At 38.4% G+C, this 27,306-nt stretch overlaps 1 protein-coding gene across 1 annotated transcript in view; it reads right to left on the bottom strand.

The window, feature by feature from the left end:
- Positions 1 to 27,306, bottom strand: part of IQGAP1 (IQ motif containing GTPase activating protein 1) — a 100,601-nt gene that overhangs the window by 41,010 nt on the left and 32,285 nt on the right. The window contains exons 3-13 of the mRNA XM_082388249.1: positions 23,665 to 23,821; positions 22,120 to 22,197; positions 17,423 to 17,499; positions 11,036 to 11,103; positions 9,743 to 9,856; positions 8,998 to 9,176; positions 8,195 to 8,279; positions 3,484 to 3,647; positions 2,594 to 2,678; positions 1,613 to 1,776; positions 1,235 to 1,395 (exon numbers count right to left, since the gene is read on the bottom strand). Coding sequence (XP_082244375.1) covers positions 1,235 to 1,395; positions 1,613 to 1,776; positions 2,594 to 2,678; positions 3,484 to 3,647; positions 8,195 to 8,279; positions 8,998 to 9,176; positions 9,743 to 9,856; positions 11,036 to 11,103; positions 17,423 to 17,499; positions 22,120 to 22,197; positions 23,665 to 23,821 — 1,332 coding nt within the window. The remainder of the gene's footprint in view (positions 1 to 1,234; positions 1,396 to 1,612; positions 1,777 to 2,593; positions 2,679 to 3,483; positions 3,648 to 8,194; positions 8,280 to 8,997; positions 9,177 to 9,742; positions 9,857 to 11,035; positions 11,104 to 17,422; positions 17,500 to 22,119; positions 22,198 to 23,664; positions 23,822 to 27,306) is intronic.

The raw sequence follows: 27,306 nt of genomic DNA on the forward strand, positions 1-27,306 counted from the left end.
AGGAATGACAGATCAACAAATCACCATTCAGCAACTTTTACTGAAAGTATATGGATTTAGGCAAGGATTATCAATTGGGGTTAAAAATATTAGATGAATGGTTAATGGGGAACTGGACATTTTGATGGTGCAAAAGGTACAAAAAAAAGATTATGTTCTGGGGCTTCCCTGGTGGTGCAGTGGTTAAGAATCCACCTGCCAATGCAGTGGACACGGGTTCGACCCCTGGTCCGGGAAGATCCCACATGCCGCGGAGCAACTAAGCCTGTGTGCCACAACTACTGAGCCTGAGCTCTAGAGCCTGCGAGCCATAGCTACTGAAGCCCGCAGGCCTAGAGCCCGTGCTCCGCAACAAGAGAAGCCACCTCAAAGAGGAGCCTGTGCACCGCAACGAAGAGTAGCCCCCGCTCGCCACAACTAGAGAAAAGCCCACATGCAGCAACGAAGACCCGATGCAGCCAAAAAAAGTTACATTTAAAAAAAAAAAAAGATTATGTTCTGGTGATAAGGGAGAAAAATAAATATGCAATGGAGGGATTAGATGACTCCCTAATCAAGGATCAATCTTAGTATCTGTAATGGTGGGGACAAGCAGATTTTATATGCCTCTTGATATGAGAAAATATGAAACACACGTCGCCAAAAATATTTAATTGAATCTTGACAAGACTTTAGACCTAATTTACAATTTACAGGAATAAACCAAATATTAGGAAGCAACCAGAACTGAAGATGGGACATTTTATAGGACAACTGGCCCCATCTCTTTAATAAGTCAGTGTCATAAAGAAAGGGACAATGCTAGATTAAAAGATACCAAAGGGACACAATAATCAGATGTTAACATGTGGTCCTGGATTGGATCCTGGTTTGAACAAACCAGCTGAAAAAACAAACAGTTTTGGAACAAGAAGTATGAAAATGGACTAGGTTTAGAAAGTATTAAAGAAGTACTGTTGATTTGTCAGGGTATAAGAGTGTTATTTTGGCTATATAATATCCTCATTGTTTTAAATAAGCATACTTATAAATTTAGGAGTGGAATGTTATGATATCTGTAATTTACTACAAAACCTTCAGCATAGTAAAGAATAAAATGTATCGAAATAGAAAAAAAAAAAAAAGACGATCACACTGAAGTCACAATGCCTGCAAAGAAAATAAGAGTGCTGGCACACGAAAGACGGAGGTGACAGCTACCTAATGGATTCAACCCAGCACTCTGGGCACCCACCTCTGGCAGTTTTCTTCTTCAATATTGGTAAGGCCTGTAACTGAACTGCTCAACTGTTTCCACACTGTATTCATGTCTCCGGATTCCAGCGCCCTGTTGATTAGGGCCACCGATGACAACATCTCCACTGCAACAGAGAGCTCAGGATGGGTGAGGCTATGCTGTACAGAAAGCGAGGGGGGACAGAGTAAGGAAAGACATTCTGGAATACCAAGGGAGGTCAGAAGTTTAATAAAACCGTAACGAGTCTAAGTTTCCAGTGAAACAAAACAAACAAAAAAAACCCCTCTACCTAACTACACCAAGAAGTGGGTATTAAATTTTAAATTCAAGTCCACTCTGTTTTGCTCACAAGCAGCACAGGTTCAGTTAACTCACCTCAGGACTCTGTTGCTGCAGGGTAGCCAGCTCCTTCTGATAAAGATCGGCAGCAAATGGAAACACCTGGGGCAGCTGGGCTTCGGGATTCACTAGCTCCATAACAGTCTTCTCGGCAACACCCTTCTGGATTGCAGCATTGATCGCTGCCACTGCTGCCAGTCCTGGGTAGAAAACAAGGAGGTCAGAAAGGCAGCTGGCTTTGAGAGGCCCGAGGGGAAGCAGATGCCAATTTTCACAGAAGAAAGTTATATTCTGTGGATAAGCTATTAGCCATGACGTTTGAAGTAGAACTTTCATCTTTAGAAAACAGCCTCCTTTGTATGAGGGTGAATTGCATGGTATGTGGACTACATCTCAATAAATCTGTCTTTAAAAAGCAGCCTCCTCTTCTCCTCACCCCTATTTTCTTTCCACTCCAAATCATCCTGCCTGCCACCACTATGCTCTACCTAAAACATCCTTCCCCTACAGGGGGGAGCCTGGAAAAGTACTAGCTTATTAAGCTGCCATTCAAAGCTTTCCACAATCTTTCCAAGCCTTTATCTTACACAACTCAGCCTAAAACATCTACAAAAATTTTATTCTAGCCACTGTTCCTTAATACATCTTTCACCTTCTGTCCCTCTGCTCACACTTCCTCTTCCCCTGTTGCCCCATATTAGGAACACCCTTCTCTCCCGTCTCTCACCATCCAAATCTTGCCAATCAATCCCTAGTCCTGTCTCCTCCAGATGCTTCCCTAACCAACCACGTAAGCACGAGCTTACTAGCCAAAGTGAGCCTACGCTGACTCCGGTTCTACTTTTAAAACTGGAGGAACCCTTCTGCCACCAAAGGTACCTGGTAGTTGACTGCAGCTAGTAGCCTTGGGGTGGGGTGAGGAGTGACAGAATCTAACCTCAGGCCCCTCAATGACACAAAGCCACTTTCCTCCCCTACTCAGGATCTCAGTGGACACGCAGCTGAGAGGACTCTTACTTCTCTGATACTGCTGGGCAGCAGTGTTTGCGGCATCCACTCCAGACTGCAGCTCCTCCTTCTGCAGGGCCTCAGCCTGACCACCCTGAGAAAAGCCAAGAACACTTAGGTAAAGATGACTCCTACCTAGGCCTCCGGGCCTTGTAGTTCTCATATCTCAACAGCAGTCACTAGGGACAGAGAGCCACAGGCATAAGAGACAGCTTCAGGCTACACACAGCCAAAGCGGCAGCCTGAGCGAGAGCTGAATGCCCTTGTCAAATCTCAGGTAGAGTGACTCTCCTGATATAAGCACATTAAAAAAAAATATTTTGTAAAGAGCATCAAAATGTTCTGAGATAAAATGTTTGTAGAATCATTAGCACATTAATGCTGCTTTCTCTGGCCAATGCTGAGGATTTGTAAAATCTATACTTGTCCTTATTTAGAAAAAAAAAAAAGAAATCCCTTCATATTTGTTCTAAAAAAGAAAACCATAAAGTACAATCCCACACAGTCCACTCTTACTGCACATTAAGTACTTTCCCAGTGTCAGCCAGAGGAAACTCGTCAGGTATGGTTTCTTAAAAGTGGAAATTCCTGAAGTAAGAATATAAAATTTCAGGTTCTCCCCAATAGCTTTTAGTTGGGGATTTCAAGTGAAGGGGTGGTCAGATTCACTTGCCGGGATGGGCGATGTTTATTTTAAAAGAGGATTTACAACTCTAAAAGCAAAAGAGAGCTGAAGACAATGTGTACTTTACCTGAGGATATTAAACAGCCTAATTCATCTGCAGGAGAAAAAGTTATATTAGGGGGAAAAAAAGGCCCCATATATATCTTGACACAACAGCATGGGATTCAAAAGGATGTATATAAACTCTTGCAGGTGCAACTCAGGGTACTTTTACCTCTCTCTTCTGCTGTCTATCACTGAGGAGCTGCTTGAGGTACCAGTCACTATTCTGCTGCTGCAGTCCTCGAAGGCCCAGCGCTGGTGACTGCAGAATCTTGAACAAGGCCAGTGCAGATCCCTGCTCCAAAGCCAGGTCTATATTCGCTAACGCAGCAAACACTGAGGAGGAAAAAAGGCAAACGCTTAAGAAAAAACTATGTTAACATTATAGCCTAGAATATTTTTTCCTTCCTGAAAACCAATCGCAGTTCCAGATCAGGGAAATATAATTAGATAGCTTTTATTCTGGAGTATCACAGAAGCATTAGACTTTGGGGTTGGAAGAGAACCTTAAAGTCATCACGTCCAGGGGTTCCCAGGTTGTTCAGATTTAACAAATTCCTGGACCACACCCCAGGCCTACTTAAAAGCTTCTAGATGCAGAGAGCTTGGCACCAATATGGGCAGCAATATAAGAGGCACCAATAACACATGCCTAAATTCCCTCTAAAATGCCAAGTCATTATCCAGACTAAACTACTACACAGGAGAAGGTATCCCGCACAGCAATTTACTACATCTCTGGACAATTCTGTTTTAAAAAAATTGTTAAAGCTCCCACCCTAGAGTTGATACTTGAATACATCCAACCCCTTTCCCTGTGACTGTCTACTCCTGACTAAAGAACCTTAGTTCCTTCAACCATTTCTTATACAGCATCATTCTGAATCCCTTCATTATCCTGGCGTCTCCTGAATGTACTCTGCCCAAAGCAGTGCCTAGACATCAAGGCTGGTCTGACTGCGTGGAGTGGAAGGGGCTCTCTACACAGCCTCAATATTCTCTACTTCTAGTCACAGAACCTGACGTCACACAAGGGCTTTATTATCCGACAGTAAAAATGCAGATTTTCCTTCATCTGAAAATGATAACAAAGATACCCTCCTCATAAGATTAAATGAAATCAAATACATGAAAGTACTTTTATATTGTAAAATAAATAAGGTATTATTAAGTTGAAAGTCAAAATATCGTATTTTCTGATTTCAGAAATGACAGCCACTGGAAAATCATAATTATTGTATTATTTTCAGCTTTCCTATTTTAGAAGAGAATATAGAGTTCTCCCTCCCATGTCCCACCCAGGAATGACCATCTGATTTTATCACCAAAGTAGCAAAAAAAGTCAATAATAAAATACTAAAAATCAAAATATTTGGGGCATAGCAGTACTTATCAATTTTAACTGTTTTCATTAGTAAAGAAACAAAAAGAAAATTAATGTAAGCTGTTATAAGGAAACAAAACAGTGCAAGAGAAAACAAAGTCTCAAACTAGAACTAAAAAATACCACCAAGAGGTAAAAGGATGAAAAGGTTAGATTCCTAAGAGACTGTTTCCTTCTTCCCAACATTCCCCTGCAATTCAGCTCACTGATCACCACACGAAGGAGGTGAGCAGCTCCTTGAATCACGGCTGCAGGTCTATGTGGCCATTAGCCAACTAAACAAGCATTCTTCAACAACACAGAGCATGCACCTGCTGCAAACACAGCCATGAACAGAGCAGACAGGTTATCTCCATCCTTAGGGAGCTTTTGTAGTAGTGGGGGACAGAAGACAAAAGCAATATAGGTAACAACCAGGTTTCCTCTACGTATGCAATGCAGAATCTCAGACTATCCATCTGCAAAGGCATCTAGTCAATTATGCTTTTACTAGAAATGTAAACTTACTACTTAAATATGTAAACATTTAAATGAACATTTACTAATACTATAAAGTTTACAACGTTATTTAAACACTTTCTCCCACTATGCTTTAATTACCTAACTCTAATTTTCCTTATCCTACTTAACAAAAAATAAAAACTTTTTCTCATTTTTAACTATCTGGCCTGCAGCTTTCTTCTGGGGCAGCATGAATGGCTTCTCAAGCCCTAGGGAAAGAATCTTATCTATTATTACATTAAGATGATTCTCGGGACCTAAAGTCCCTCTACCTTCCTACCATACAACTTTCCCTTGTCTCAGATTTTCTCTACTATTAGGAAAAGCTTGTCCCCCTATGGGGAATTCTGCCTTATCCTCACCTTCTTACCTACCCTAAGAATCCCAGTGAAGGTTCAGATACAAACCTCGAGAAAAAGTCATCATTCTTTTCTTTATTCTTTGATTGTACTTCACACACCTTTGGTTGCCTTGAAATTACTCATTGTATTGTTCTAACCAAGTTGCTCTGAAATTATTCATTTGACTATTTACCTTCCTCACTATAGTGAAAACTATTTGAGGGAATTTTTACTATTTCGCTCCTCTGACCACATGAGAACAATATGCATGGAACACTTTAAATATATATACATATGTTTCTCTCCTTATAAGTTTATAACTGACTCTAATATAATTAGCCAGGTAGAGCTATAAGGCTATAAAATCCCAGACAACACGGTAGAGAAAAAAATCCCTTAGTAAATAAAAGAGTATTTTACACGGTGTATGCAGCAGGAAATGTGCTGGACTTTCCTCTCACACAGAGAACTAACTACAAGGACATTCTGGCTTATACTTGCTGACTTCAGTACTATTCATACAGATACAGCAAAACAAATCACCCATACGTGAATGGAACTATTACTCTGTTCAGAAAGCTATTATCCTAAATGAGCCAGAATGGAACAGAATACAAAGACTCCTGGTCAGGATTTAGAACTCCCTATCATATGGAGTTGGTAAAATCTTATAAATTCTCTCCAGTTATTCAGAGTATCAGTTCAAGTGAGAAATTAGGATCTCCAAAGGAACAAAGAGGACACTGATTACTATTACTATTATTATTATCTTGATCAAGATAAGATCAAGTCTGGTTGAATCAAGTAAGGTTTTTTAGTTCTTTTGGTGAGACTAACCCTATGCTAGGAATTCTGAGGATTTGAAAAGAAGCAGAACTCAGAAGTAAACTTTAAGTTTATAAAGATGTCAGAAACAAAAAGCAAGCAGTTAAGACAATACATAATTAAATATAAAATTGTGTGGTTTATCATATAAATGCTGTAGGAGATTTGAAAGGCAAGTATATTATGAGCTAGGATGGGCACTGAGGTGACAACTGAGCTGAATCTTGAATGATGGGTATAATTTGGATTAAGTAAGAGACAAGGCATGAGGGCATTACAGTGGCGAGATTACATGATTAACAAAAGTGATAATAATATTGTTTACTGAGTGCTTACTAAATACCAGGCAATTTACATACATTATCTCATCATTCGTATAATGATTCTATGCCACATGCACCCAATTCCCACAGCTATTAATACGAGGGCAAGAGATCAAATCCCAGTTCTGAACAACTCCATAGCCATTTTTCATGAGTCATGAAATAAACACAATGAATACGGGAGACAATTAGGCACATGAGTTTCTATAGAGTTATATGCATAAAATACTACATAAAGTACTCCACCAGGCTAGGGATCTGTGTTTTGTCTGGCAAGTAATAAGGAACTAATGCAGGTTCTTTTGAAGAAGAGTAACAAAATGAAAATGATACTTTCAAGAAATTAGTTTTTCAAAAGTGTGTAACATACACAAAAATCAATATGAACAGTACAATCTCATTTTTGTTTAAATATATGTTTTGAAGGATATGTTAAAAACATCAAGAGTGGTTATCCTAGGTGATGGGGTCTAATTTTTTGTTTGTTATTTCTGGATAACTTGTATTACTCTTTAAAAGAAAAACAAAACTATATAGGAAAACAGGGACTTCCCTGGTGGCGCAGTGATTAAGAATCTGCCTGCCAAGGGCTTCCCTGGTGGCGCAGTGGTTGGGAGTCTGCCTGCTAATGCGGGGGACACGGGTTCGAGCCCTGGTCTGGGAGGATCCCACATGCCGCGGAGCGGCTGGGCCCGTGAGCCACGGCTGCTGAGCCTGCGCGTCTGGAGCCTGTGCCCTGCAACAGGAGGGGCCGCGATGGGAGGCCCGCGCACCACGATGAAGAGTGGCCCCCGCTTGCCGCAACTAGGGAAGGCCCTCGCACGAGAAACAAAGACCCAACACAGCTAATAAATAAATAAATAAATAAATAAATAAATAAATAAATAAATAAATAAATAAATAAATAAAGTAGCTATTAATTAAAAAAAAAAGAATCTGCCTGCCAATGCAGGGGATACGGGTTCGATCCCTGGTCTGGGAAGATCCCACATGCTGCAGAGCAACTAAGCCTGTGCGCCACAACTACTGAGCCTGCGCTCTAGAGCCTGCGAGCCACAACTAGTGAGCCCGCACGCCACAACTACTGAAGCCCGTGCACTCTAGGGCCCACATGCCACAACTACTAAGCCCGTGGGCTGCAACTACTGAAGCCCATGTGCCTAGAGCCCGTGCTCTGCAATAAGAGAAGCCACCGCAATGAGAAGCCTATGCTTCTGTTCAGATTTAAGTGTCTAACACAGGGTGAAAGAGTGAAACTGTAGCCAAAAAATCCAGTCTGTAAGTTACAATAGATGAGTAGATGGAGGAGTGGGGGCCTGTCTGAGGACAATGGTAGCCCAAAGAGAAGACGTATGAACACAAAAGACAGTAAATCAGCAATAGTTCCTAAGCAAACCCATGAATGTCTGAAATAAACAAACTTAAACCATGCCACAGGTCCAAGAAGAGATCAACAGCCACATTATTCTGTAACATTCTTTTAGGTGCCTGATGTGGGGACATACTTACTGTTGACTTTATTTATATTGCCTTGAATTTCAGCTTGAGTGAGCAGCTCCTCATAAACGTCCCTTTCTCTCTCAGAGCTTTCTGTCTGAAGATGAGTAAGAAAGTGTAACTAAATTAGCTCAGGTCTCTAAGAAGACCACAGAAATACATTTGTGCTCCTCCCCCACCATTACAGAACCAAGAGCAAGTAAGGGCGTGGCTTAAAATCCTTAATAAAGAACAAAGCGGAATGCTACACAACTGTAACTAAACACATAAAAAGCAGATCCACTTGTAAATAACAAGCCCAGGGGTTCTTCCAGAGTCAAGCAAGAGAAGGAAGCACTGGTGAACCCTGCCCTGTGCACTTGTGAGTCTGCATCCTTGCCTCAGACCTGAGCAGAACAGGTACATCCAGGGACTAGATCGCAGAGCCTGTCACTGGTTTGCACAAAACTCAAGAAGGAAGTAGAAGTCAAAATAGAATCTAATACCAAAAGACTACATACTGGGTGACTCCATTTCATTTATATAGAATTCTAAAAAAATAAATTAAAGTGATCGAAAACAGACTGGTAGTTGCTGGGGTCAGGGGTGGGGAGTGTGAGGAGGTACAGACTGATTGCGAAGGGGAGATGTGGGCACTTTTGGGGTGGTTACACATCCATATACATTTGTCAAAACCCATCAAACTGTAAACTTTAAACGGTTGAATTTTATTATATGTAAATTAATACCTCGATAAAACTGATTTTTAAAATGGAGTCATATCAAACAATGAAAGAATATAAATCAGTTAGAAAGAACAAATGTTCCATTTTTACCCTGTTTTTAGCATTTGTCATTTTGTCCTTCTTGGCCTGGTAAAGTACATCCTGGTAAGTGGAAGCCAAGGGCTCTTCAAGGTTCACAAGCATGGCATTGGGATTTTTCAAAGCTGCAAACGTGTCAGCTGGAATTCTATGGTCAATAGCTTCATTAATGGCAATAACGGCAGCATGTACTAAAAAAAAAAAAAAAATTCAAAACATAGAACACTGAGGTTATACAAAGTAAAGGATATACATTACACATTCAAACACTGCAACCCCCTATCACAGAAAGAGGCTCCTTTTCATAAATGGAGGGGTTAGAGGACTCCCCAGATCTTTAAGCCCAGTCTTTTTCCTCTGATGCACAAACCCACAGCTCTGCCTGTGACCCATGTCTGGAATGCTGAATCTGAAATCTTACAGGGAAATATTCATAAGAGACTCTGAAAGGAGCCTTTGAGCATTTGTTATGGAAATGTTCACCTTAATCATCATGTAAACACCATCAGAAAATAAGAAACTCCAAAAGGCACTGAAATGTAGAATTCACTTTCTAGTGCTTCTATTTTAATCAAAATCACTCACTTATTTCCAAATAACAATAGCATAGATAACTGTATAGCAGTGTTTAAATCTATATCTACTGACCTAAACTTTCTAGCAAAATTCCTAATGTCTAAGTCCATCATTACAGTATTAATCATTGAAAGTAGTAGCAACAACCCCATTTGAACCCACAAAATTTCTCTCTTCTTACATGCGGCTTCATCCACTGATAGTTCATTAGCCAGAATGCCCCCGATCTTGCTAAAGGCAGGCATCTGGATCCCATACTTCTCCAGTTCAATCTTCATGTTGTTGATTTCTTCTTCTACAAGGAAAAATTAAGACCCAAACAAGCAAGTTAAGCACCTTTCCATAACATAGAGAAGGAAACACATTCCTCAACTACAAAATGTATTGGATAAAACGACATCTACCTCCTAGGGTTGTTAGAAGGATTTAAATAAGATAATATATGGAAAGCACTTAACTTACCCGGTACATAACATGCACTCAATAGACACAGTATTATTAGTATTATCAAGAGCATCAGAAATAACTATAACATGAGACTGGCTCTATAGAAAATAGTTCTCCCAAACTGCTACTTATGGCATTCCCTATAATGAACTTATGAATGGAGCAGCTTTAAAGGCAGCTCGAACAAGAAGTGAATCACAGGCCATGGCATTCCCTATAATGAACTTACGAATGGAGCAGCTTTAAAGGCAGCTCGAACAAGAAGTGAATCACAAGCCAGTTATCTGTCTTTACAATCCAAATCACTAGCTACTATTACACAATTTCGTTTCTAAGGCAGAAAGCTAAATGATAAAGAAAACAACATGTAAGGTTTGGTCCTTGCCCCAAGTCTGGGGAACAACTTCCCTGGAAGGAAAAATATCATAGATAAAAGTTTTACTTCCAATTTTTAAAATTCCCTGGCCTACAAAATAATCACCAGTTCAAAAAGATTTGAATCTATCTTACCCCTAACCAATATTACCATTGTTCTTTTTCTCCCCAAGCCCCCATCTCTTCAAGCATCTGACTATAGCAAACACCCACCCAAATAAGCTAAAGTTTTAAAATTAGTAAATTGTCATCTTTGTATCATCTCGCTCCCCTTCCTTTGGCTACAACTGGTGCTCACTGGAAGGGAAGGGGCAAGACTGTTATAAAGATTTTTCACTGTACATGAACCTTTAATGTTACATGTTAATATTATATTATTTTTTACATATATGTTAATATTCTTTCTAATTTACATATAAGAAAACTGAGAATTATCAATCATACCCATGTCATAACTGAGAGAACAGAGCTTGAAATTCCAAGTTTAGTGGAAGAAGAGGAGAAGCAGGAGAAGCAGGTTACTCATGCTTTTTTTTTAATCTCTGTTGGCACAGTGTTTTTAAAGCCATACGTCTTTAAGATTTGCACTGTTGACTCTCCAGGCTATTTCCACATAAATCAAGCACTTCCTGCCAAGTTTGTAACTTCTTACCTGTGAAGTCAACCTTTCCATATAGGTCTTGAATCTGAGGAGCCAGGCCTAGTTTGAACAGGTACAAACTAGAAGACATAATATGCAAAAGAGTCAGGCCTCCCAGCTGAACCTCCCTGGTGCTCTAAGTTCAAAGGGGAAAATCAGCATAAAGAACAGAAACACTCTGAACACAGAGACTCCCAGTACTCTACCATATTCCACTTTGCAGTTACAATACTTCACCTCAGAGCCTTTTTTTTTAGTTTTATATAACAAGGAGGTCCTTAAAGAGTCACATAATGTAATGCAAAAAGCACTGGACTGGGAATCAGTGGATGCAAGTTTAAGTCCCAGCTCCAGCACAAATCCAATGTGTGATTAGATGTTAATATAAATGTTAACATAATGAATATAAGTGAAGTCTCTTCACTGTTTACCTTCCTGTGATCAATAAGTTTTAAGTAACAAGACATTTTAGAAAAGTCTCATAAAAATGATTCAGACAGCAAATCTTACTTAAGCTGAATTCATATTACTGATGGAAAAGTTTAATTCAGGTACTTTAAGAGTTTTAAATAAAGTATATACTATAAATCTTTACTCTTTAAATAAAAATCTCCCCGCGATGAAGAGTGGTCCCCGCTTGCCACAACTAGAGAAAGCCCTCGCACAGAAACGAAGACCCAACACAGCCATAAATAAATTAAAAAAAATAAAATAAAAATTAAAAAAAAAAATTAAAAAAAACAAAACAAAACAAAACAAAAAATCTCCTACACTCTAAGCTCCATGAAGGCAGGGAAAATGAAAGTCTTATTTACCAATGCCTACCCAGAGCCTGGCATATATTAATAAATATTAATCAGTATTTCACAAATGGATGGAAGTCCATAAACATGAGTTAGATTAACTGGATTCTAAGGCTCTAGCAGGTCAGAATCAATAAATTAGAAGAGGTCAGAAGGGGGACTTCCCTGGTGGCGTGGTGGTTAAGAATCCGCCTGCCAATGCAGGAGACACGGGTTCGAGCCCTGGTCCGGGAAGATCCCACATGCCATGGAGCAACTAAACCTTTGCGCCACAACTACTAAGCCTGCGCTCTAGAGCCCGCGAGGCACAACTACTGAGCCCGTGTGCCACAACTACTGAAACCCACATGCCTAGAGCCCGTGCTCCGCAACAAGAGAAGCCGCCACAATGAGAAGCCCGCACACTGCAATGAAGAGTAGCCCCCACTCGATGCAATTAGAGAAAGCCCGAGCGCAGCAACAAAGATGCGACGAAGACCCAACACAGCCAAAAATAAATAAATAAATTATTTATTTATTTATTTATTTAAAAAAAGAAAAAGAAATCAGAAGGGCACTCCACAGGGATTAACGTGAGCAAGACACTGACAGCCTGTCAATAAGGGAGGAAATAAAATATCTAAGAAATAAATCACAGAAACTCAATAGAGCAGTCTACAGTTTTTGCAGATAATCTATAACCTCAATATTATCCAAATACAAATATGTATCACGTATATTGCATTCACAGAACTGATCAGAACCCAAACTGCATATAATAAACCCAAATGCATAATCTAAAAAAAAAAAAAAAATCAAGGGTTCTAAAAACACATTAGAATATATACATCCACAATAACTAATCACTTTCTCAGATAAGTGCAAATATAAATCATATGTATATGATTAAGGGCTTTTCTTTAGAATAAAATGCTCAAGATGGAAAAACATGAAGTTCCTCTCTGCAAAGATTTTACATCTCTTCAATAAAGTTTCCAAAGCCAAACAGCTAATAACTTTCTATACACGTTTTACCTTATATACTTTCCCCACACAATGTTCCATCTGCATTCTAAATTAGTAAAAATATTTTTCTCCAGAAATTTCTTCCTCTTTTATTCCTACTTTAAAACAAGAAAGTGGTTGCCACACTTTAACAAAAGCTTGGGCATGTCACTTTCACAGCCCCAAGAACAGTGAGTTAGCTTTTAATGTCTTTCAACAGTAAATTAAAGGTGTTACAATGATATCACTAGCTGCTATAAAAAGTAGAGGAGAGTGGTAAGCAGAAAGCAGATGGGCATCATCTTTCTTTTATCTCATTTTAATTATTAGGAATATTTTAAGGATATGCTGGAGTTTTAAATGGAATCATAATGGCCACTTGGATCCTCTAACCCAGCATCCAAAGTATTTAACCTCACAGCTAAAACTTAAAACTCCTAACAATAAACATCGCTTTCAATCTTTGTTCCTAGTCTCCTATGTCTGCTTACAAATAAGCTGTTAGGTACCTATAATAGTCAGCCTGTAATTGAGCTCAGATTTCTTTTTCTTTTCTTTTTTTCCTATCTAAGATATACTTTATAGCAATGAGGAAAAGGAGGTTGTGTTAGCCTATCTGGATTCCAATTACTGTTACTGATTGTAGAGTAACCTATGAAAGAAATCACTACGCTAATCTCAAAGATTACCAATAAATGCTCTTAAACACAGCAGTTGATTAGGAAACAGAATCTAGTACAGGCCCACGTCCCTTACCTAAATTCTTTGGGCCAAATATTAACTTAGGATTTCTCAGATATTATAAAAGTTTTACAGTGTAAACAGCATTATAAAACACCCCCAACAAGCCTTGGGGAAGCACCCCTAATCAAATACATTACTTTTCTGCAGAGAGACATATGAATAATATTAAGTAGATAAACATGCTAAGTAATCTCAATTAATACTGATCAGATCTTGCCAACAAAGGAGTTTGAACTAAACCAAAACTCATTTTTCAGATCTTTCAGCATGTTTTTTTGAATTTAGGATAAAGGATTATGGGCCAATTTAATCCCAAAATCAGTTCTTAGAAAGATAAAGCATCAGAGGAAATGGAAAGGAAGTATACAAATATATTTGAAATAATGGAGAATTAGGGTCTTATCTGAGAGTGGAATGTAATCTACACGAGTAATTTAGTCTGACTAAAGTACAGTCACTATCTCTGGAATAATGCCAGTCAAGACTGAGGGAGAAAAAAAAAAAAGATGGCAGGAAGGGAGAAAACAAGGAGATAATGCTTCTCTATCACTGTTGATCCAAAAGGGAAACAGTGCCTCACCCAATACAGGTAAGTGAAGTGAGGAACCTGCCTTGAACACTGTCGTGTAAAGGTAAAGAAGAGGCTCAAGCAGTTACAAACACTTCCTACATATTATTCCTACATACCCTTCAGGAAAAACACTGTAAGGGAGGAAAGAAATCATAAATCACCAACCAGAACACACTGCTGTGTATATACTTTCTAAGCACGAACTGCATATTGAACAGAAATGGAAAACAGTAGCAGGCTTCCTCCCTTTCTCATTCTGACTCCATCATTAGAAAGGCACAGTTAATTCTTCAATCTCTCTTCAGAGAATTTGAGGGCCTGGGACTCAGGTTACGTTGCAGAGAGTAGTGGCTACAGAACTAGCAGAGAGGAATTCTGCCAGCTTAGCTGCTGTGCCTGCCAAGTTCAGATATCCATTGTAGGTACAGCCTTCACAAGGTTATCAACATAGACTTCACAGAACACTAAGCCAATCACAATACTCAGAATTAAGCTGATTTTGGCTCAGACATATGCATCTGAAATTGCTACATTCTGAAAATTCTCCAACATATCACCTATTCCTAAACAATTTTTTAAAATTCTCATTTTACCATTGTTTGTCCAATGTTATGCTATGTACCTTGGAGGGGGAAAAAAAGTAAGGCATGACTTCTGTCCCTAAGATGCTAATAAATGTAATAGGGAGAAAAGATATGAAAGAAGCAATACATAACAAACAAACAACAAAACAAAACACATACACACACACACAAAAACTAAACCAAAAAAAAAAAACAAAAAACAAAAACCCGGAGGTTTAGAAAAAGGAATGAGGTGAGGTCATGGAGAAACTTCACCAAGAATGTGGGAACTGAGCTAAAACTTGATTGGATAAGCAGAGACAAACATGAAGAGCCCTTTGATAAAGACAAAGTACCATTTCCTTTTTCATTTGTAGGACAGAAAGTACCCCCTTGAGCTACGGGAGGGAGAGGGAGATTTATTATAATGTATAATTTTGACACACATTTATTGTGATTATACACTAGGCATCTAAGTGTTGATACTAAAGACACATGGATAAAGAACAAAGGAAATACTTCTTGTCCCTAAGGAATCCACAAGAAAGCAAGTTATAAGAACAAACAGTAACCAGAGTACAATGTAACAAGCACTATGCTTGAAGTAAGAGGTATGTCATAAAATACTAAAGGAACACAAAGATGGTAAGTAGCTAATTCTGCCCAAGAGGGAAAAAGTAAGAGAACATATTAATAGTAGCATTCTGAGGTGGCACCTGGAGAAGAGCATACGTTAAACCAAGGAGAAAAGGCATTTCAGGGCTTCCCTGGTGGCGCAGTGGTTAAGAATCCGCCTGCCAATGCAGGGGACACAGGTTTGAGCCCTGGTCCACGAAGATCCCACATGCTGCGGAGCAGCTGAGCCCGTGTGCCACAACTACTGAGCCTGCGCTCTAGAGCCTGCATGCCACAACTACTGAAGCCCATGCACCTAGAGCCCGTGCTCCGCAACGAGAAGCCACCGCAATGATAAGCCTGCGCACCGCAACGAAGAGTAGCCCCCGCTCGCCGCAACTAGAGAAAGCCCGCGCACAGCAACAAAGACCCAAAGCAGCCAAAAATAAATAAATAAATAAATTAATTAATTAATTTTAAAAAAAGTCATTTCAGGCACAGGAAACAGCAAAACCAAAGGCACGAGAGTACATAGCCTGTATGTTGAAAATACTAGAACATAGGTACACAGGAGAGAATGGCTGGAGGTGAGGCTAGAAAGAAAGCATCAAAATATTTTATGAAGCATCTGATACTATTAGGGCTGTTTTGGAAAGACAGCTCTGACAGCAGCATGGCAGATGGATCAGAAGGGAGAGAGCCTAGCGAGGGAACCCTCTAAGGAGGTTAATGCATTCATTAGTCCACACAAGAGATCTATTAGTCCTCAGTTATATTCTCTCTTTTATGGGTTTCACACTGATTCCAGTGATACCAAGGATCTGGCAAACATTTGATCCAGAAACTGGAGACAATAGGTTTCTTGTGGGTCAATATTATACATACATTCATACATATGATTAACATTTATTAAGTACACATACAGGATGCTATATAAAAAGAGCAGCCCAAGTAAAAAATTCTCATCCTCATGTTCCTTCTCATACTTACTTCTATCATCTTCTGCTTTAGGCCTACGGCCATCAAGTAAATTTGCACCACTCTGAAATACTATACTACTAGCACCTACACCTCTCCCATCCCATCCTCCATCCAGACATATCACCTCTTCCTTCCAATTTAGTACTTTGTTCATTCTAAGAGCTGAGGACCTGAAATTAAGTCATCTTCCAAATTTACTACGAAGTTGTGATAAAATTATACCTTGTTTCAGTTCCTATTTATTATATTTGCATTGACGTAAAAATTATTTAATGAACAAATGACTTGTCAAGGTCCTAGATAACTTAATAAATTATCAATCAACCATTTGATATTTGCTGGTATTATTTGAAGATGTTGCCAAAATTTAACTGTACTACCAAAGAGTATCAAGACATAGTGTATTTAGTAAATCAGTTTATCAGCTTGAAACAAAACGAGAAACAATAAAAGTTTTCAAATGTATGTAGTTTTTATAATTTTTAAGAGACTTTAATTTAAAAGAAAGGGACTACATCTCAAGAGAAATGCGTAGTTCACTGAAACACTAGATCAATAATGAAAGATTATATTATGTTTTTAGAGCAAAATTTTCTGTTATTATAGGAATAAATAAATCCTTTCTCCCTAGAAAAACACAGCTGTTTCTCACCATTTTGTTAAGATAATAGTGCTCTATTATATTTGAAAATTCTGAAGCAAATGCAAAAACTTTTTCATTATACCCTGGACAACAAGCTACACACTCATTCAGATGTGACTCCTAAACTTTTTTTTTTTAATTGAGATATGACTGACATATTATATTAGTTTCAGGTGTACAGATCATAAGGATATGATCACCATAGTAAGTCCAGTTAACTTCCATCACCACACACAGTTACAAATTATTTTTCTTGTGATGAGAACTTTTAAGATCTACTCTCTTAGCCACTTTCAAATACATAATACAGTATCATTAACTGTAGTCACCATGCTGTACATTACGTCCCCAGGACTTACTTATTTCATAACTGAAAGTTTGTACCTTTTGACCACCTTCATCCATTTCGCCTACTCCCAAATCCCTGCCTCTGGCAACTACCAATCTATTCTCTGTATCTATATACTGCTTATTCTACCAAGAAAATCTGATTACCTAAGTGCATGGATACAGTAGATACATCTTGGCATGTTCTTTCGATCATAGATGTCTGTAGTTTCTGGATAAAAAATCTAAAGAGAAATAAAAGAAGTAGAGTAAGGCATCCATCCACTAGAGTTCATTTAATCATTCACCAATCATGAATAATACAAGTAAAACTTTGGACAATTAGAAAACATTGTCAGCATTCGGCAAATAACCTCATTAGGGTGAACAGACATTTCATTATAAGGCACAAAATGCTACAATACACAGTGAAAAGCACTACTTGGAAAAGACTTATCTGGGTCAACCCACTGAATTTTACTAAGTATGTGAGAGTGATTTACTTACTGCAGACACAGACATGCGCAAACAAAACTCAAGTTCCAGTCCAGCTTAAATCAGTGGCAAGTGTATGAGGCTCTGAAGGATTGCAATCTTCCTAGTTGCTATCTAGCAGGCCTAGATTGAGTAATAATAGCTCAAGAATGAACATTTACTAAGTGCTTCAGTATGTGTAAAATCACTACATTTAGACATTGAAAAAAACTACAAAATATTAAAATGTGTTATAATGCTTGGGGGAAGTAGAAAGATACACAGATAAAGTAGGTAGAATAGAGGATGTATATGGGAATGAGAGATGGGGAGTTTTCCTTGGTAGCATGTACCACAATTAATCAACTATGTGTGTTGAAATTATCTGTTTGACTCCTCCAACAGACTATAAGCCACATGAAGGCAAGGACTAGGTCTTTGTTGTTCACTGCTGTATCTTCAACGCTAAGCCCAGAGTCAAGGTCGTGGAGGGAGCTCTCTAAGTTTGATGAATTAACGAATGAGGTAGGATAGGAACAGAGTAGGTTTAGATGGAGAATAGCCTTGGATTTCAAGACCTTTTCTCATGGTAATGTGGTACCATACAACTCAATCTGTAATTTAGAGGAAAAAAGGGGTAACAGTGGATCAGAGAAGTGAGACTGAATTATGAAGTGATTAGAGGAATTTGGATGAGCAATAAAAGGCAGTGAGAAGAGTACTACAGCACTTTGTATCTAACTCTATTATAGCACTTAACACATTGTGTTTAATTACTTGTTTTTATGCTTGTTTCCCCCACAATACCTATTGCTCCCGATGAGGAAGAACTGTGCACCCCCAAGAGAAATGGGGGTCTTTTTTGATAATTTTTTGATAATTTTTCAAATCATCTTTTTTGATAATTTTTCAAACTTTCCATGCTCATTTCCTAAGATTGAAATGTCCTCTCCTGAACGGTGAAAATCATGGTCAAAGTCAGTCACCCTCCCAAAAACAGTACAGAATACATTTTAGAAAGTAATAGAAAAAAAATAAGGTTGGGAGGGAGGATAGAGGCAGATTATGAGGACCTTGAAAGTCAGACAAGTTTGAACTTGATATTCAGGCTTTAGAGAAGTCCTAGCTTTGGAGCCAAGGCTAAAAACAGCCTCAGGAAGATCTGACTGGAGACAAGACACAGGATACACTGAATAGTGAAGAGATCGAAGCTGAGAAAGCAGGCTGGGAGGTTGTTTCAACAGATAAAAGAGACATTGCAAATAACTGAGGAAGGCTTGGGGAATGACTGCATTTAGAAGTCCAAGGTAAATCCAAGGTTTTGAGACTGGATGACTAGGAACATGATGACATGGTACCATTTATGCAGAGGAGAGGAGGTTCACTTGGGGGAAAAGGCAGGTTTAGTTTTACATATGAGAAACTCTAGGAGATAGAAAGCTATCCAAAGGGAAATGTCCAGCAGCCAACTGAAGAAACTGTGTTTATCTTATAGCAAAGAGTCTTCAAAACTACTGAAACCATGAGAATGAGAGAATGTAGCTAAAGTAAGAATTGCATCTTAAGGAATGCCCGCCACTAGGATATAAAAGGCAGAATAATTGAAGGAAACAGAGGACTATTAGGCAGATTAAAAACAATTTTAAAAATCAAAACAACAAAATGTTTCATGTAGGAGTTGGCCAAGAGCACCAATTATAATAAAGAGTCAAATGGATAAAAACCAAAAAATTATCATATTAAGTCTCTATAATTTGTATGTACCATATAAAGAGATTAGGGAAGATATCCCAATAAATACTATTATTGTCAATTATCGATCACACGTTATATTATGAGCAAAAACACATTTTTAGGCTAAGTATCTTTAGTCTACATTACTCAGAAGTCTTCTGGACTTAAATCATATAGAGCAGACATTTCAAGGGTAATAGCCATAATAATCCTATTGTTCCTGACAGCCTCAACAATTTGTTGAGGTTGTGGTCCAGGACAATGCACTACTGTTAGTAAACAAAAAAGGTAATAAAATTAAATTATTAAAAAGGCATTTTGTAGTAACAGTACTATTAGCAATAGCAAATATTAACAAAGCTCTTAGTACCATTCAAAAGAGGTTAAATTGTTATTGCCCATTGGGCATACTATATAAAAAACAGGAGCAGGAAGTTACAGGTGCATAGAAAGGCCAAGTAGCTGTAAGAACTTGACGTATTGCTTTTCCTGACATTTGTGGGGCTTAATTCTCAAACATACCAGTGCAAGGAAGAGAACTTCAGCACTCTGCTCTGGAAAAAAGAGGGCACAAGCTAGTCTTCTGCAAAGACTTAGCTCTGAGTTTACTCAGTTCAACAGGTATGTATGCAACAGTGAGCTGAGCACTCTGCTAAATGCCAAGTGTTCATTTCCAAGTGGTTTCAGCCACTTTCTGATACTCCACATCTCATTTCTTTTTAATCTTTCTTTGGTTACAGAAATTTAGACTCCACAGAAACGTAAAAAGAAAATAAAAACCACCCTTTTACCCCATCACACAGAAATGAAAACTATTTCTCCTTGCAGATTTTTCCCAAGAATACCCACTTTATTTTTAGACAAAAATAGTGATCTCATCTTAGCCAGAACACAAGCTCGTATAATCGTAGCCTGTTTTTTTTTCACTTAACACATCACGGTTATATATATATAGATTGACATCATCCTTTTCAACGGCAGCACTAGTATTTGACTGGCTGTAGCACAATTAATACCCTGAGTGAAGGAATATGTGGTTTGCTATCAATTTTTTCTATCATATGCAATGCTGAAAAATCCTTACATATACATTTTTTGTGCTTGTCTAATTTTTCTTTTTTTTTTTGAGCCGGTGGGGTAGGAGTGGGGATAAATTCCTAGAAGTAGAATTCTTAGGTCAGAGGATAGGGGGGAAAAAAAGCTGTCCATGCCTCTAACAGTGACACTGTTATCAGGGCCTCTATGGATTCAAGGTAGGACTAGGTAGCTAGATGTACGATCAGGCCACCCAAGATGGCTATTCTCTTGCTCTCTGTACATTTCCTGCTCAACCAGTCCTGCTTCACCTATAGCCTACTCATGTGGCTGACATTCCCTCTTAATTATATAGCCTAATCAGTAAATGTTAGTGATCTTTAGATCAGAATAGCTCCACTATGATAGTTTATCAAAGGGAAGACCTCTGCCCAAGGGGCTATGAGGGACATGCCCCTCTGCTGCCTTCCCTGGTAACTAACTGATGAGCCAAACTGACGTCAATTCCCCCATAACTGGTAAACTCCTCCTCCCCCTCATCCCCACCCCCAGTAGCAAAGACTGCTGCCGTGTTCTGCCTGCTGTCTGCCGTCCACGGTAGGGTGTCACTCCAGAGCCTTGATTCGGACAGCTGAGATCCCCTATCTAATAAACCAGTGATGTCTCTGTTGCTGTCTCTGGGCTCTTCTCTCAGTCTCAAGGCAACTACAAGGCTTGCACACCTGCAAGGTGCAGCCCAACACTTGAGATGGCAATTTCACTAAGAGCAGCACTAAATAAACTCTTGAGCAAAACACTCAAGGATGGAAACTCCCATATCAAAACTACAGCCATCATTCCAAACTCATTAAATTGTATACATTAAATATGTATGGTTTTTCTGTAATCAATTACACCTCAATAAAGCTGTCAAAAAAACAAAAACAAAAAACAAACCTACAGCCATCTCCAAAACCAGATAAAAGAAGTAAATCTCATTATACTGCCTCTACAATTTGAAATATAAAATAAACCCTTCATATTACCTACAAATTTGGTTATTCTGAAGCTGGAAGATGACATTTCTAAAATATTTCCTTATGTTTCCTAAAGTCAAACTTGAATGCAGCAACTATGTGAATAAATAAAATCCACTGAACTGTACACTTTAAAATGGTGAATTTCATGGTATGTGAATTTGTTTGTTTTTTTGGGGGGGGGTCACGTTGCTCAGCTTGCAGGATCTTAGTTCCCCAACCAGGGATTGAACCCAGGCCCTGGCAGTGAAAGTGCCGAGTCCTAACCACTGGACCACCAGGGAATTCCCTCATGGTATGTGAATTTTAATGTTTATAATTTGGTGTAGTAAAAGTAAATGACATCATAGGGAATTTCTCTAGGGTGAGGTGAAGCACGGATGAGAAATATAAAAGAAAAAGAACAAAGCTATTTCCTAAAACAAACTGAAGAGATCCTTTAGTATTAAAATAATGTATATATATATTTTTAATACTAAATATATATATATATATATATATATATATCACCAAAGAATCAATTGAGAATAATTTTACAGGTAGAATGAGAACTGTTATGCCAAACAGCCAGAACTAAGCCAGAACTATGAATATCACATAAATTACCTTAGGCAATCCAATCTCGCCCATGGCATTCAACCACTGAATCACATTATCAGTGTGTCTAAAGTGGAGGCCAGTTGCCTAGAACAAATAAAAGACCATTAGGCACTGTTTGGCAATATTGAAGCAAATACTAAATAAATACTCTCTTTGTATCAGTAAAAGTTTCCCTGTAAGACTTTACATGGTCCCCTTAAACTTAAGGTCTGTCTGTATCATTACACATTCTAATCCCCAAAAGCCAAATCCACATCTCAGCTCTTCTCAGTTAAGAAACATCTGGAGAATCTTCCTGTGTACAGTGTGCTCAGCAGAACATGGTCTTTGGAATTCAATTATGTTGGATTCAGTTCCTGACTTGGCTATCTATTGGTGACACTGCGCAAGTCACTTCACACTACTGATTCTGAGTTTCCCCATCTTTAACATCTACTTTATGTTTGTTGGAAAGATTAACTGAGAAAATGTACACAAAGCACTCAATGTGGTGTCTGGTAAGTAGAAGATACTCCCAAAATGAGGTATTTTCATGCTACACATATAAACATCCCCCTCTTAACCTCTACACCTGTTGTTTTTTAGGAAGGTTTACCCTCAAGATGGGTAGAGGTGTAGGCTATTGTCTTTACTGTTGCTGGAGACTGCTCTGTCTGCCTGTTCTGCACACATTTTTTAGAGTCAACAGAACAGCTCAGGAGGTGTCTTCAGAATAACCACTTATTTAAAACTCAACATACAAGTCTTTGCTTTTTGATGAAGAAAAGTTTCTATTTGGGATGTTAATTTTGGCTTAAGACCTATACTTTCCTTGTTTTCCTTTGAATTTAAATATTAAAAAACCAACCAAACAAAAAAACCAACTCTTTTGATTCTGTCTTCATCCTTAACTCATTCTGAGCTCTTGCCCAATTCTTACAGTTGACCCCTCTTACATTTGCTCTTGGTTTTGCAATCTTCCACTATCTTCTATACTCATCCTTTTTTCAGATAAGAGCTCTTAGGAAAGCTCCCCACAGAAACTCTGTAAGCAATGGGAATTTGGTCCTTGTCAACATCCCAACTTAATTAAAGCAGTCTTCTTTTTGAGGGCCCTGGGCCACAAGAATCAATCACTTATCTCAATTTTCTGAAATCGGATCACTGTCCCATTTTACCTTAAACTTTAATATCATGGGGTAATTTTCTTCCCCCAAAGTTGCTATTGCTTTCAATTTGCCAACAAATCTCAGAGTTTGGTTAAAATTAGATTTAAAGTAGTAATTCCCCTAGTTACTTCCTCTACCTTCTAAGAAATAAAAAATTCATCAAGGACCATGAAAATTTCTAGGTACAAATTACTCATTAGAATTGCGCCAGAAATACGGACAGCTGAAGTTCTTTTACTACTGTATCTTGACTTTGCACTAAATTTTCTCCACTCTGCCAGGTATTTTATTTTGTTGGAACCAACATACACATATTTCTCAGTAACTCTTTCACAGGATAAAGTATGCTAAACTTCTCTCTCAAGTTTACAGAAATTTAAGCACCAAGCAAGGAAGGACTCACCTTGTATCTGGTCTGCTCTCGATCATAGATTTTCTTCAGGGACACCACTTTAGGGGAGAAGAAGTTTCCTAGTTTGGCAAGGTAGACCCCATTCCGAAGCCCCTCTTCCAGTTCTGTGGTGGGAGGCAGGTCTTCCCCCAGGCATGCTTCCATCCACCTGCACAGAAGGAGGGAGGGCATGAGAAAAGAGAGGGAAGGTATGAACCCCTCTTCAGAGATTTCAAGCTTAATTTCCATTCTCCTTGGACAAGTTTAAGTTGAACAAAAGCAATAGTGTTTGAAGACTCAATTTCACACACATCCTTGTTCTGGCCCAGTAGATCTCAGAGGCAGGGAACTTAGGAAAATTCCCAAGTATAAACGCCACCCTCTTCTCCACCCTACTTTCCTCTCCTGCAGCAAGAGAGCCAGCTGGCTCCCCAGGTCCTAAATGCCCCACGAGCCTCAGCCCAGACCGTCTCCCTTACTTCTTCAGTTGCGCCTTAAGAATTCCTAAGAAAAACCTTTTGTAAATGAAGCCACCATCTCTCAACTGTTCAGCAACTTAAATTTGCAGCTGAAGTTCTCTTCTGGTTTGAGAATTCAGCATCCATAGTGAATTTCTAGGTTCAGATTTTAAAGTTGTTTTGGGGTTACCAAAATAGTCAATCATCTCACCTAAAATACTTAAGGAAACTCCAATGGAAGCAGTACAAGTGAATTCTTATGTGTTTTTTTAGAGGGGAAAGGAAGTTGTAACGGAAAACTATATTGTCCCCCTCGGACACCTCTCACAAGATTTCAGGGAATCCCAAGATAAAACAAAGCCAAGTTTATTTGCATATATTTTCTACCAACAGAGATGTAGTTAACTAAAAAAGTCATTTAGGGCAATGGTTTTAAACTTTTTTTTGAATCACAGAATCCTTTGACTATCTAAGGAAAGCTACAGATCCTTCCCCCCAAAAATGTATATATACTTAAATTTAATATATAATTTCAGAGATTTCATTGACCTCAGATTGAAAACTCCTAATTTATAAGTATGCTACTCAAATTTTACAAGGCTACTGTTATCCCCAAATTCTTTACGGGGGTTGGGGGGGACCACTAGATGATGCCTGGTCTGTTTCCCTAGTAATAAATCTTTGAAAAGCCAAATACAGAAAGAAAAAATCCAAAGATACAGCAGACTGAAGTAAAGACTAGATTTACTGCCAAATGGGACAACATAAGAATGAAACATTTATAATGTTAATTGATACCTAAAGTTTAAATTAAAAGACAAAACTGTAAGCCACATTTAAATATGCCATATTTTATACACACACACACCCATGAAAATTTATAAGAAAACTCTAACATACCAATAGAAAATAGACCAAATAATATATAAATGTATTTATCATCCCATTTATGTGTTTCTATATAATTCTTCACATTAATAAAATTGCCTGAAAAGATATACAATAGAGCTTGAATTTACATACTTTTAAAATTATTAGTTTTATAATTCAGAATAAAATTTCTTGTATTAATTCTATCTTTTCAAACTGAGATTACCACTCAGAATCTTTAAAAAATAATGAGGGTATTCCCTGGAGGTCCAGTGGTTAGGACTCAGTGCTTTCACTGCCGGGCCTGGGTTCAATCTGTGGTCGGGAGCTAAGATTCCCGCAAAAAAAAAAAAAGGAAAAGCAACAATGTTCCTGTTTTTCTCAAGTTCTATAGAATAGTTACTCAACCTCACTTTCAAATCTATTCTACTTCTAAAGCAGCTAGCATACTGTCTGACACATAGTAGATACTTAAATAAATACTAGCTGGATAGATGAGTGGGCCAGAGAATTTTCTGTATTTCCTACAGCCAATGATATTAAGTTTTCTCTTCTGGCTTTTCTTTTAGGTAGTAGAACTGAAATGTCATAAGGGTAAAAAGAAGAAACAAATGAATTTTCCAGAAGAGCTACCATAGTAACTAAATTAGATATCAATTTGTAACAGCTACAAAATCCAAACTGTGCTTCTCCAAGAGCCTAAGACCACAGGGCAATGCGGAAAAGAACATAGGTCAATGGTATGGAAAATAGTTGTAGTCTAAGGACACATCTCATATAATCGTCCATCCAATATTTTACTGCTAAAAAGGATACAGCAAACAGCTCCTGGCAATCCCTGCTCTCAGGGGACAGTCTAACTTATGTTCTCATTAATAGGGACAAACCTAGAATAAATCTTAAGCCCAAAACAGCCCTTTACCACATCATAGTATGAAGAAAAAGTTACTTATTTTCCTCTCAAAATGGGGAAGACTGTGGATAAACAACACAGTAGTCCTTTTGCCTTGAATCAGAGCCAGCTACCACGGCTGTTTAGGTTCCTCTCCTCTGAGATCACTGGATTAAAATCAGAGTAAAAGGAGGGACCACAGCCACATCTCCCACAATCCTTTACCTTTGCCTTCTCTTGTCTAACTGCTATAAAACAGTCCTGACTGATGACAAGACTCACAAGCTTTCTATAGCGGAGTAGAATACCCTAAATATCACACAAGTGTCAGGCCTGAAGAAAAGCCACCTGTGATCTGGTGAAAAGGGATAAGCAGAGAGGGAGAGCTAGAGGAAACAGGCAAAGCACAGAAGTGTCTCTACACAACCGCCGCAAGCCCAAAACTGCCCTCCAGTTCCCTGTGTGGCTCACCCTCCATCCTAAGCTCTGCTCCACAGCAGAGAATCACCTGGTTTGTTTATAAGAATAAAGTTAGTTAAATTAGGACCAAACTGCTTTGAAAAATTAACAGCATTAAGCAGGGTGCTATATTCTTAATCTTAGCATCAGTTTGGATTCTACTATAATTCTGAGAAGATGCAACATATTCTCCTGTCCTTCTCTACAGCCCATCTGAGATTCCCCCTCTGCCACAAACTCACAGCATCACAAAATGTGAGAGCAAGGAACTGAATGCACTTCTAGGGCAAATCCCTTTGGGGTTTTCCCCCCAATATAACACATATCCATTAAAGAAAATTACAAAACATTTCTCAACATTTTATGAATATTTTCCATGTTACTATACAGTTTCTCAAGACTTTGAGTTACATTAAAATTCTACCAAGTGCTAATCAGTCACCTATGTTGCACATTTATATCATTTCTAAATGTTTTCAACCATTAAATAATTCTGCAAGGAACGTCTTTGTACACAATGTTCTTCCGTATTTAGAATTAATTCCTTTGGAAACTCCAAAACAAAAAATGTTATGGCTCAAAAGCTTACCCAAAGGCTGTACCTATTTGTACAACTCTCTCATCTTACAAGTAAGTGTAAGGCCTATCAAAGGTTACCTGCTAGCTAGTGACAAAGGTGCGATAAGAGGACCCTGATTCCTAATTTAGAATCCTTCTCACTAAACCACTATTGCTCTTACCACATCACCCCAAAAGCCTAACAGAGCTGAGCTCCACAGGGCTGTCTAAACAGGACAAAGTTTCAGATATCCCATGCAGGAAAAAGGCTGGTATCTCTCCAAGTTCTGTCCACTTAATAGGGTTTTAAATATTTCAGTTTAACTGTAAGATCACCAGTAATTCTCAACTCAGACACAAAGCTTCCTTATAAAATTTAGGCATTTAAATTAACTTTATAAATACATTTAAGGATAA

The sequence above is a fragment of the Balaenoptera borealis genome, assembly GCF_965194805.1.
Source record: "Balaenoptera borealis genome assembly, chromosome: 3".
Classification (NCBI taxonomy): domain Eukaryota; kingdom Metazoa; phylum Chordata; class Mammalia; order Artiodactyla; family Balaenopteridae; genus Balaenoptera; species Balaenoptera borealis.